Source organism: Prenolepis imparis, unplaced genomic scaffold (genome assembly GCF_030444845.1).
Source record: "Prenolepis imparis isolate NDT839.2.m4 unplaced genomic scaffold, iyPreImpa1.0 SCAF_35, whole genome shotgun sequence".
NCBI classification, from domain to species: Eukaryota; Metazoa; Arthropoda; class Insecta; order Hymenoptera; family Formicidae; genus Prenolepis; species Prenolepis imparis.
This window is the reverse complement of record NW_028141193.1, coordinates 1-13,376: the sequence shown is the minus strand read 5'-3', so window position 1 is coordinate 13,376 and position 13,376 is coordinate 1. Positions and strand designations below refer to the sequence as shown.

The following is a 13,376-nucleotide window of genomic DNA, read 5'->3' as shown; positions in this document are numbered from 1 at the left end:
AAATAAAAATAAAAGGTAAAAAATACAAAATTGAAAAAATGGCAAAAATTATTTAACAAAAAACGGTGAGGCGATGGTAAACAGAAATTTCGTATAATTATAATAAAAAGGAGGATCAACATGAGATAAAGAATAATTAAAATTAAAGATAGAAACAATACGTACATAAAAGAAAGAAAGAATGATTCATAGGAATCGTGCGGCAAAAAACGGCGAAGAGCCCCGCAGCCAATGTATAATCGCAACAGCGTCACCTCTCATCGTTACCAAACGGAAAGAGAACGTTTGTGAATGCATATTATTGCAAACCTGTGTTGATTAAAGAAAAATTGATCGAGCTAACAAAGAAACACGAAAGAAAGAGGCAACTTACCGATGCTAGAAAACACAGAGGCATACGGGAACGTGACATATAATCGCACTTGTTAAACGATACATCGCGACTGGTCTTTAAATGGAAAGATGAGATCGAGACAATAATATAAACACAGAACTGAGGTCAACCGAAAACAGATGATAAATGAGCGCACGCTTGGCTTTAGATATTATACATATGTTCTATCATCGGGAAATATATATGGTCTAAACACTCCGTGTCATTTTGTAAATTGATGCTATTTTTTTGTAATTTAATGTGAATCATTTCGGACACGAGTCTTTTCCCTAGAATCGGCTCCTCATCCAGGATCTCCACGCTGTTCCAATCAAACTCATGGTTTAGAAGTCTATGGTCTGTTATGACCGAGCGCTGCGTCGTGTTTCTATTGATGTGGTTGCGGTGTTCGCTTATTCTCGTTTTTAGGAAACGGCGCGTTTGACCGACATAAGAAGCGTCACAGTTATTGCAGGAGATCTTGTATACAACGTTCGTGTGAAGGTCTTTCGGCAAGCTATCTTTATGCACTTTAATAAACTTGTTAAGCTTGTTGATACCGGTATATGATATTTTTGTATCCAAATCTCGAATTGCACGACTAAATTGCTCGGAAATGCCAGTTACATACGGAATGTTAAAGAAAGTGGTTGGAAGCTGTTCTTTTTTGCTTGTGTCATTCTTACTTAGAGAAGAATTATTTTTCTCCTTAAGTCTCCTTAATTTCGCGAACAGAAATTTCAATCTTTCGTTAATTGTATCAAAGATATACTGCAATGGATACCCGTTATCGAGCAAAATATTTACAACGAGTTCGAAATTCTTTCTATGGAACCTGGGATGTGACAGGAGGAAAACTCTATCTGTGAGACAAAAAATTGTGCCTCTTTTTTGGCAAAGAGCGTGTCGTGATTCGAAACTTAGATATCTCCCGGAGAACGTCGGTTTATGGAACCAATCGAATTCCAACTTTCCATCGTTAACAATAACAGTGACGTCCAGGTAGTTAAGTCGATTCTCGACGCCCTCCTCCATTGTGAACTGGAGTCTCGGATGGAAGGAATTGAAGGTCTTTAATATGTCTTTGAGCATGGAGGAGGGGGCCGCCAACGCGACATCATCGACATATCGAACATAGAAAGGAAGTGCAACCGACAAGTTCGCAAGCGCTTTGCTTTCTAGGTCCTGTAACGTTAGATCAGCAATAATCGGTGACAGCGGTGAGCCCATGGGGGTGCCAAATGTTTGTCTGTAGTATACGCCATTGAAGGAGAAGTACGTAGAATCAAGCACAAACTTCACAGCCGATAGAAAATTGTCTCTTGGTATGACGCATTTCCTTTCTATGTCCGGCCACCTACTAGCGACACTGTCCATTGCTAAATCTAATGGGATGTTGGTGAATAGCGAGACAACATCAAGAGAAATTAATTTATGTTGATTATCAATGTATACGTCTTTAAGTTTCTCTACTAATTCAAAACTGTCAGCAACGTGGCTGTCGGCTGCAGGTAGCGAGGCACGTACAATATCGTGCAAAAATTTAGCCAAGAAATATAATGGACTGTTTTTTGAAGAGACGATTAGCCTAAGAGGACAATCCGGCTTGTGAATGAAATTACGCATCACTTTTCTTAAGAACTGTATTAGACATAATATTACTCCACCACATCTAAATTTTTGTTCACGCATTGCTAATAATTTATATCATACTAGGTCGATCTCTAAATTCAAAAACCTACGTAATCGGTTTATCACGGGGTCGATGAAAATTGAAATTTGCGACGCTTATAGTATCATCCGTTCCTCGCTCTCCGAGGTCATCGAACTCGCACGTCATATTGTAAACACGCTACCGAACTTTATGTGTGACAATTTCTTCAATTTCCAAAACAAGTCGTTGCGATCTTATTATGTGAGAGAGCGAGAGAGGTTAGATAACAAATTCAATTGGCTTGTAAGAAAACAGACATTGGAAAAAATCAAACAAATCCGCCCGGTACATTATTATTACACGGAGACTACATATTCACAGGTTTCCTCGTCACGCATGAATCTCAGCTTAAATTTTAATGCTCCTCCTGCAACTTCGATTTTCTCTTCCTTTTCCATGAGTCATCTCCCTTCCTCCACTCCTTCCCCCCTGTCTTTTGAAACACATCTTGATCCTCTTTCCTTTTCCAATTCTGCCTCACCTATTTCTGACATAAAAAATAAGTGGTTTGTGAATCTAACAGCTTCTGTCATCCCTCACGAGGTACAGTGCCTCCTTCAATTAGGTGAGAATTTCTGTCTGCCTGTCTCCAACAAAGATAAAAAAACCGTGGTCCAATTCATAAAAAGTGTCGAACACAACATAGACAAACTTAACACGGAATACCGCTTAGCTGTCAGAAATAGATCATTCCAAATCATTAACAATTTTTCCTCTCTGCATATTCACACATCCTTTCAAGACAAATTCCTAATTAAAGCCTCCTTGTTGACAAAGAATTTCATGCGTGATAATCCGAGTATTATTTTTACTCGCGCGGATAAAGGTAATGTCACCGTCGCTTTAAATAAAGATATGTATCTTAAAAAAATGACAGATTTACTCAGTGACATGGATACATACACGGTGGTAAAGAAAGATCCGACTAGAACTCTAATTAACAATCTCCGTCAGCTACTCATGTTGTGGAAGCGCAGAGATTATATCTCAGAAAAATCTTACAAGCTAATGAATTGCTCGGATAGTACATTACCGCGTGCTTACGGATTGCCAAAAATTCACAAGCCGGATTGTCCTCTTAGGCTAATCGTCTCTTCAAAAAACAGTCCATTATATTTCTTGGCTAAATTTTTGCACGATATTGTACATGCCTCGCTACCTGCAGCCGACAGCCACGTTGCTGACAGTTTTGAATTAGTAGAGAAACTTAAAGACGTATACATTGATAATCAACATAAATTAATTTCTCTTGATGTTGTCTCGCTATTCACCAACATCCCACAGTGTCGCTAGTAGGTGGCCGGACATAGAAAGGAAATGCGTCATACCAAGAGACAATTTTCTATCGGCTGTGAAGTTTGTGCTTGATTCTACGTACTTCTCCTTCAATGGCGTATACTACAGACAAACATTTGGCACCCCCATGGGCTCACCGCTGTCACCGATTATTGCTGATCTAACGTTACAGGACCTAGAAAGCAAAGCGCTTGCGAACTTGTCGGTTGCACTTCCTTTCTATGTTCGATATGTCGATGATGTCGCGTTGGCGGCCCCCTCCTCCATGCTCAAAGACATATTAAAGACCTTCAATTCCTTCCATCCGAGACTCCAGTTCACAATGGATGAGGGCGTCGAGAATCGACTTAACTACCTGGACGTCACTGTTATTGTTAACGATGGAAAGTTGGAATTCGATTGGTTCCATAAACCGACGTTCTCCGGGAGATATCTAAGTTTCGAATCACGACACGCTCTTTGCCAAAAAAGAGGCACAATTTTTTGTCTCACAGATAGAGTTTTCCTCCTGTCACATCCCAGGTTCCATAGAAAGAATTTCGAACTCGTTGTAAATATTTTGCTCGATAACGGGTATCCATTGCAGTATATCTTTGATACAATTAACGAAAGATTGAAATTTCTGTTCGCGAAATTTAAGGAGAAAAATAATTCTTCTCTAAGTAAGAATGACACAAGCAAAAAAGAACAGCTTCCAACCACTTTCTTTAACATTCCGTATGTCCCTGGCATTTCCGAGCAATTTAGTCGTGCAATTCGAGATTTGGATACAAAAATATCATATACCGGTATCAACAAGCTTAACAAGTTTATTAAAATGCATAAAGATAGCTTGCCGAAAGACCTTCACACGAACGTTGTATACAAGATCTCCTGCAATAACTGTGACGCTTCTTATGTCGGTCAAACGCGCCGTTTCCTAAAAACGAGAATAAGCGAACACCGCAACCACATCAATAGAAACACGACGCAGCGCTCGGTCATAACAGACCATAGACTTCTAAACCATGAGTTTGATTGGAACAGCGTGGAGATCCTGGATGAGGAGCCGATTCTAGGGAAAAGACTCGTGTCCGAAATGATTCACATTAAATTACAAAAAAATAGCATCAATTTACAAAATGACACGGAGTGTTTAGACCATATATATTTCCCGATGATAGAACATATGTATAATATCTAAAGCCAAGCGTGCGCTCATTTATCATCTGTTTTCGGTTGACCTCAGTTCTGTGTTTATATTATTGTCTCGATCTCATCTTTCCATTTAAAGACCAGTCGCGATGTATCGTTTAACAAGTGCGATTATATGTCACGTTCCCGTATGCCTCTGTGTTTTCTAGCATCGGTAAGTTGCCTCTTTCTTTCGTGTTTCTTTGTTAGCTCGATCAATTTTTCTTTAATCAACACAGGTTTGCAATAATATGCATTCACAAACGTTCTCTTTCCGTTTGGTAACGATGAGAGGTGACGCTGTTGCGATTATACATTGGCTGCGGGGCTCTTCGCCGTTTTTTGCCGCACGATTCCTATGAATCATTCTTTCTTTCTTTTATGTACGTATTGTTTCTATCTTTAATTTTAATTATTCTTTATCTCATGTTGATCCTCCTTTTTATTATAATTATACTAAATTTCTGTTTACCATCGCCTCACCGTTTTTTGTTAAATAATTTTTGCCATTTTTTCAATTTTGTATTTTTTACCTTTTATTTTTATTTTATGTTTGTACAGCTTACTGAGGATGGCCCGAATCAGGGACCGAAACGTTTGAATAAATTAACTTTGTAACTATAAGTTCGTTTCTTTTTTTGTCGCGCTTCTATCCGCGCTCGGCTCTTATTAGCCCGTTTATTTATTAATTTTGAATAAGCATAAAGATGACAACGATGATAATAAGAAGAAGAAACATAAAAAATTAATGTGATTAAAAAAAAATTTTTATAAGATTATTTATCTATATATATATATATATATATATATCTCTATATGTGTATTTACTCTCTATATGTGTATTTAATTTATATGTATAAATATATTTATCAAAAAGATATAAACAATTTGAAATTTGAAAAAAATATTTCATACATAAATTATAAACACACGTACGTGTACAATAAAAAATATCAAATCTATATATATAAGTGCCGTCCGTCTGTCTGTCTGACCGCGAACTACTTCCACATTTACGGACCGATTTTCTCGAAATTGGTGTTGCAAATTTTTCGGGGATTGCTACTAATGTGGTTTTTTTTAGTTTCTACCCACCCACGCACACCCACCCACGCATTCACGCATTTATTGACCGATTTTCACGAAATTGGTACCAAAATTTCGCAAATTTTTCGTGTTTTTTTTAGTTTTATACCCCCACCCACGCACCCACCCACGCACTCACCCACGTATATTCACATATTCATTGACAGATTTTCACGAAATTGGTCCCATAATTTTGCAAATTTTTCGGGGATCGTTAATTTGTGGTTTTTTAAAGGTTTTTTTTTAAGTTTACACCCACACACGCACACCCACCCACGCATTCACGCATTTATTGACCGATTTTCACGGAATTGGTACCAAAATTTCGCAAATTTTTCGGGGATGGCTACTATGTTGTTTTTTTTAACTTTTGCCCACCCACTCACCCACCCACGCACCCACGTATTCACATATTCATTGACAGATTTTTATATAATCTATATATAAAGTACCTTTGTGGTTTTTTTTTAAGTTTTATATCCCTACTCATCCACCCACGCAGCAATTCATCAATTCATATATTTGTTGACAGATTTTCTCGAAATTGGTGTATTCACATGTTCATTGACAGATTTTTATATAATCTATATATATATAAGTACCTTTGTGGTTTTTTTTTAAGTTTTATATCCCCATTCATCCACCCACGCAGCAATCCATCAATTCATATATTTGTTGACCGATTTTATCAAAATTGATATTAAATTTTTTAAAAATTTTTGGGGCTGACTACTGTTTTTTTAAAATTTTTATACTACGATCAACCCACCCACGCATCTACCCACGCATTCAAAAATATATTTACTGATTTTATAGAAATTGTTAAGAAAATTTTCCAAAATTTTTGGAGGATGGCTATTATGTGGTTTTTTTAAGTTTTGCTCAAATGCACCCATCCATCAACTCATTTGTTGACCGATTTTATAGAAATTGGTACCAAAATTTTTAAATTTTTTCGGGAATGGCGAAAATGATGGTTTTTTAAAGTTTAAAACCCCAAATCACACACCCACCCACGCGCGCGCGCATTTATGGACTGATTTTCACCAACTTGGTATCAAAATATTTAAAATTATTATGTTTGCGATGATCGATGAAAAATTTTGATTTTTATAAAATTTTAATTTTAAAAAAATATATTTTTTTGAAGATTTCTACATCATTGTGTTTAGAATTTTCCAAAACATTGAAATATAAAATTTTATTAAATACGAAAATGGTAAATATTAAAAAATAATTAATTAGTTAATTTATAAAAAATAATTTTATTTAATGTAATTGTACACATTTTATTTAATGTAATTGTACACACATACTTTATTGTTTAAAAAATTGCAGTACTTCAAGATGAGCTTGATTATTTATTAATAAATAATCAAGATGAGCTTGATTATTTATTAATAAATAAATCCAATGAAAGTGAAAATGCAATAATAAATGAAAATAATGGAGATGAAATGAAAAGTATTACAATCGAAGAAACAACTGGACAAAGCGAAATGGATAAAGAAATTATGGAATTTAAAAATAGTAAAATAGTAAAAAATAATAAATTTTTGACAAAAAAATTATTTATTTAAATTTTAATAAATTTTTAATAATTATTTTATCATTACTAATCTAACTAATTTAGATCTGTGTGAATAATTTACTAAATTTATTAATTTAAATTTTAATAAATTTTTAATAATTATAACATTTACTAATCTAACTATTTTACATCTGTGTGAATAATTTACTAGCTATTGTATATCGCTAATCTAGCTATTGTATATCTATATGAATATTTTTTAAACACTGTTTTTAAATTAATATCTACATATAAAATTAATAAAAATAAAATCTATATATATAAGTGCCGTCCGTCTGTCTGTCTGACTGCGAACTACTTCCACATTTGTGGACCGATTTTCTCGAAATTGGTACCAAAGTGTTGCAAATTTTTCGGGGATTGCTACTAATGTGGTTTTTTTTAGTTTCTACCCACCTACGCACACCCACCCACGCATTCACGCATTTATTGACCGATTTTCACGAAATTGGTACCAAAATTTCGCAAATTTTTCGTAGATGACGACGATGTGTTTTTTTTAGTTTTATACCCCCACCCACGCACCCACCCACGCACGTATATTCACATATTCATTGACAGATTTTCACGAAATTGGTACCATAATTTTGCAAATTTTTCGAGGATCGTTAATTTGTGGTTTTTTAAAGGTTTTTTTAAGTTTACACCCACCCACGCACACTCACCCACGCATTCACGCATTTATTGACCGATTTTCACGGAATTGGTACCAAAATTTCGCAAATTTTTCGGGGATGGCTACTATGTTGTTTTTTTTAACTTTTGCCCACCCACTCACCCATCCACGCACCCATCCACGTATTCACATATTCATTGACAGATTTTTATATAATCTATATATAAAGTACCTTTGTGGTTTTTTTTTAAGTTTTATATCCCTACTCATCCACCCACGCAGCAATTCATCAATTCATATATTTGTTGACAGATTTTCTCGAAATTGGTGTATTCACATGTTCATTGACAGATTTTTATATAATCTATATATATATAAGTACCTTTGTGGGTTTTTTTAAGTTTTATATCCCCATTCATCCACCCACGCAGCAATCCATCAATTCATATATTTGTTGACCGATTTTATCAAAATTGATATTAAATTTTTTAAAAATTTTTGGGGCTGACTACTGTTTTTTTTTAAATTTTTATACTACGATCAACCCACCCACGCATCTACCCACGCATTCAAAAATATATTTACTGATTTTATAGAAATTGTTAAGAAAATTTTCGAAATTTTTCGAGGATGGCTATTATGTGGTTTTTTTAAGTTTTGCTCAAATGCACCCATCCATCAACTCATATATTTGTTGACCGATTTTATAGAAATTGGTACCAAAATTTTTAAATTTTTTCGGGAATAGCGAAAATGATGGTTTTTTAAAGTTTAAAACCCCAAATCACACACCCACCCACGCGCGCGCGCATTTATGGACTGATTTTCATCAAATTGGTATCAAAATGTTTAAAATTATTATGTTTGCGATGATCGATGAAAAATTTTGATTTTTATAAAATTTTAATTTTAAAAAAATATGTATATTTTTTTGAAGATTTCTACATCATTGTGTTTAGAATGTTCCAAAACATTGAAATATAAAATTTTATTAAATACATGAAATATGTATATTTTTTTGAAGATTTATACAACATTGTGTTTAGAATGTTCCAAAACATTGAGATATAAAATATTATTAAATACATGTATGTGTTCATCCACATTTATCCATTTTATTATATCTACACACACACACAAACATAGATATATAGATATACATACACATAGCGTTAAAAAATTTAATCTTATGTAATAATCTATATATAGTTTATATTTTTTGACGTGAGTAATTTAATGACTATTTGCTGGTTTCACATTTTAAATGTCATTTATTTAATGAAATAAATAGACTGATTAAAAAATAAAATAAGTATTATCATGGATAAAATATTAAATAAATCAAATAAATGTGAGAATATAATGAATGAAAATAATGGCATTAAACAGAGTGAAATAGTTAGAGAATGTGAGAATGTAATGAATGAAAATAATAGCATTAGCCAAGGCGACGAATATGAAAATGGTAAATATTAAAAAATAATTAATTAGTTAATTTATAAAAAATAATTTTATTTAATGTAATTGTACACACATACTTTATTGTTTAAAAAATTGCAGTACTTCAAGATGAGCTTGATTATTTATTAATAAATAATCAAGATTAGCTTGATTATTTATTAATAAATAAAAATATATTATATAACTAATTTTTATCAGATCTATATTGATGTTTTATTTCTTCTAATATAACAATATTGATATGTGTGCAATTGAAAACTATTAAAATCATCAAAAAAGTCCGATCTCTAAAAATTAATAAATTATATAATTTTTTCCGTGATTCACGTATATGGCACCACTGTGCGACATCTCTCTCGCGCTATCTCTCGTAAACACCTCACGCTCTCTCTCTCTCTCTTTTAAGCGTTCTCATGGTCCTTTCCGCAGGTATAAACAAAACAGCGTATGGCGTATAGCATTACGCTGAGCGCTGATGTCCAACCGCTCGAATTTATAAACAGATATTTATTACTACGATTTATCTGAGGGGATGGGGCTGAAGCTTATGGAGAGAGGGTCTATCTCTGCGATGTTCATCACAAAGTTGAAAGCAGTCGCCGAGCTAAGTATCGCTAAGTGTCGTCGAGCTAAGTTATTAAGTGCAGTGCAAAATGCCTTTTGGATCGGCAGACATTTTGGGCCCAAATTTTTTTTTTTTTTTTTTTTAACAAGAATGTTCTTAGGACTTCATGAAATAATAGACATAATATCTTGGAAGACCCACCTGCTAGAAAATTTATTGAAGACTCTGTTCCTTATATTCACAATGCCGGTAAGTTTTTATTGTTATATAATAAATTTGTTTATTAATATTATCTACTAAATTTGTCGATTTTCAGAAGATAACCGAGGAATCCGTCTAAATCGGTGGATACCTTAATCTTCGGCATATGGAACAAGTACGAAATTATCGGTGGTGCGATCGGCGGGAATTGGCCGAGCTATGGGACGACGCGGAGGGGATCGTGGAATGGGCACAGGATTACTAGTAAGATGACGTCTTCTGCCTCAGAAAATTGTTCGGCGAGGAATCATATCCTCCCGAACCTGTCAGGGAGGAATTATGAGTCTAGTGAGTATCTTTTTTTAATTTTAAAAAATTATTAAAATAATAAAATAATTAATAAAAATTTAAAATTTTTAAAGTTGTTTTTATATTGCTAGTACAATAATCAAAGGGGTAGTTGTAAATTAATCGACCAAACTAGCCAAATTTGTTTATTTAATAGAAGTTACAACGCTTCGATCATATGGTTGTAGTCCTTTTCAAGTATAAACTGAAATAATAATTAATTTAAAGAAAAAAAACGGTTTGAATACAAAAACAGTAATATACATAAATGGATTTGCTATAGAATTTTGAGTACATACGTTCTTATTGAAACACTTCATAAATTTGAGTTAAAACAAATCATTAACATCTTGTTGAATTTTAAAGAGTGAGAAACAATGTATCAGTATGAAACTTTGTCAGTGACTGAAATTTAAAAATAGGAAACCAAGCTAAACAACCTTTATTATTTTGTCATAGATTTTATTTAAGCTATCTGTGTCCTTTTGTAGGTTGATTGTATTATTGAATTTTTTAATATACATTTCCGCGATTTCTCTCTTTTTCACATATTTCTCGTTATCTATATATATTAGGTTTTGTCCAAATCAAATTCATGTCCGAATTCCAACTTATGTTTACTTATAACGGAATGATTGATTTCATGCAATTTTATATTGTTAAAATGCTCTTTCACTCGAGTACGTAAGCGCCTTTTTGTTTGGCCGATATATGACGCATTACAGTTTTTGCAATCTAATTTATATACAACATTAATTCTCTGATCATTATGTAAACTATCTTTACCACGTTTAATCAATGTATTTAGCTTTTTTTTTTTGTTATTTTATAGACGTTGAAGCCCATGCCACGCATAACACGACATAGATCATAACTCACATCTTTAGCATATGGCAATGAAATAAAAGATGTTCTGTCAGATTGTCCACGATTCATATCACAATCATTAATGTGATTACGAATTTTTAATACATTAATTCTTTTTTGTATATGTCGTTTGATGATGTGTTTAGGGAAACAATTATTAAGTAAGATATCATTCACCATCTCAATGTTTTTATGATGGAAAATGTCATTGGATAGTAGAATGACATGATCAACCAGATTATAAATAGTATTAATTTTATATTTTAAAGGGTGGTTAGAAAAAAAAAAGTTTATATATCTTCCAGAACATGTAGGTTTCCTGTATCAATTAATAATGAGTCTATTGTCTGAACGAATGATCGTTGTATAATGGAAGAACTGACTTCAATTTCATATGTGAAATTCAAGCATTGGTGGTAATTATTAAAAGTCATTAATATCTCGTCTATTTTTTGTACGTGGCAATATAGCAAAAACGTCGTCTACATATCTATAATATATGGGGACAGTGAAACTTAACAAACTTAAACATTGTGTCTCCAAATCGTCCATCACAATATCTGCTAGGATAGGTGATAAAAGAGAACTCATCGGGCTGCCAAATATTTGTTCATAAAACTGACCATTGAAGCTGAAACTAGTTGAATCTATAATCAATTCTATTGCATGTAAAAATTAAGCTAAATTGAAATTTGTGTTCTTAGCAATGTCAGTCCAACATTTTTTAATGGCATTTAAAACCAACTCTTTAGGAATATTTGTGAATAATGAACTAACATCTAAAGATATCATTATATCATTATATCATTATCATTAATAAAAGTATCTTTAATATTTTTAACGTTTATCGCTCGTTTATCGCAGTCTGTAACGCTAACTCAGAAACGACTACGAACGGCTCAGAAACGACTATGAACGGCTCAGAAACGGCTTTGAACGGCTCAGAAATCGGCTTTAAACGGCTCAGAAACGACTACGAACGGCTCAGAAATGGCTTTGAACGGGTCAGAAACGACTACGAACGGCTCAGAAACGGCTTTGAACGAGTCAGAAACGACTACGAACGGCTCAAGAACGGCAACGAACGGGTCAAGAACGGGTCAAGAACGACTACGAACGGCTCATAAACGGCTTTGAACGGGTCAGAAACGGCTTTGAACGGGTCAGAAACAGTCTCAAACGGGTAAGAAACGGCCTCGAACGGGTCAAGAACAACATCTTACGGTAGCGAACGATAAAGAACGGCTATTGAAGAATGACAACAGGAAATTAATGATAAAACGAACAACAAACGGCGATCGGGAAAACCGATGAAGCAAAGAAGCAACATAGTTTGGAGATACGGCAGTTTGTGAACGAACTGCATGCTCCGGCGAGAAAAAATTTTCCCCGAAGACATCGTTGAGATGCGTCCGTATTCTCGTTTCAACAGAGGTTACCACTACATACTCACCGTCATCGATGTGTTGAGCAAGCATGCGTGGGCCATTCCACTCAAGAGTAAAGGTGGAAGCGAGACGGCTGACGCTATCGCCGAGATAATTCGAGATAGCAAGAGATGCCCGAGAAACATGCAAACCGATATGGGGAAAGAATTTTATAACGCCAACGTGCAACGGCTTATACGGAAACATAACATCAATAGTACTCTGCGTTGATACCACTGCATCGGTCGTCGAGCGATTCAATCGCGCGCTGAAGAACGACATGTGGAAGATGTTTACGCTGAACGGAACTTACAAGTGGATCGACGCGTTGTCGGAACTCGTATCGGATTACAACGCGTCGATCCACTTGTAAGTTCCGTTCAGCGTAAACATCTTCCACATGTCGTTCTTCAGCGCGCGATTGAATCGCTCGTCGACCGATGCCTTTCAATACCGAATATGTAGAATAGTGATTGATGTTTATGTTTCCGTATAAGCCGTTGCACGTTGGCGTTATAAAATTCTTTCCCCATATCGGTTTGCATGTTTCTCGGGCATCTCTTGCTATCTCGAATTATCTCGGCGATAGCGTCAGCCGTCTCGCTTCCCACCTTTACTCTTGAGTGGAATGGAGTACTCTGCGTTGATACCACTGCTT

General features: G+C 34.5%; 2 protein-coding genes across 2 annotated transcripts; one reads left to right on the top strand and one right to left on the bottom strand.

The window, feature by feature from the left end:
* Positions 1-538: 538 nt before the first annotated feature.
* Positions 539-1,999, bottom strand: LOC145946980 (uncharacterized). Its single transcript, XM_083056735.1, has one exon. It carries the CDS (start codon positions 1,997-1,999, stop codon positions 539-541), a length of 1,461 nt encoding a protein of 486 aa, XP_082912861.1.
* A 1,340-nt stretch (positions 2,000-3,339) lies between these two features.
* LOC145946979 (uncharacterized) lies at positions 3,340-4,566 on the top strand. Its single transcript, XM_083056734.1, has one exon. It carries the CDS (start codon positions 3,340-3,342, stop codon positions 4,564-4,566), a length of 1,227 nt encoding a protein of 408 aa, XP_082912860.1.
* Positions 4,567-13,376: the final 8,810 nt, after the last annotated feature.

Bases quoted from the DNA above. Each gene is read 5' to 3' on its own strand.
- LOC145946979 (XM_083056734.1), top strand. From the start codon at position 3,340: ATGTTGTCTCGCTATTCACCAACATCCCACAGTGTCGCTAGTAGGTGG.
- LOC145946980 (XM_083056735.1), bottom strand. From the start codon at position 1,999: ATGCGTAATTTCATTCACAAGCCGGATTGTCCTCTTAGGCTAATCGTC.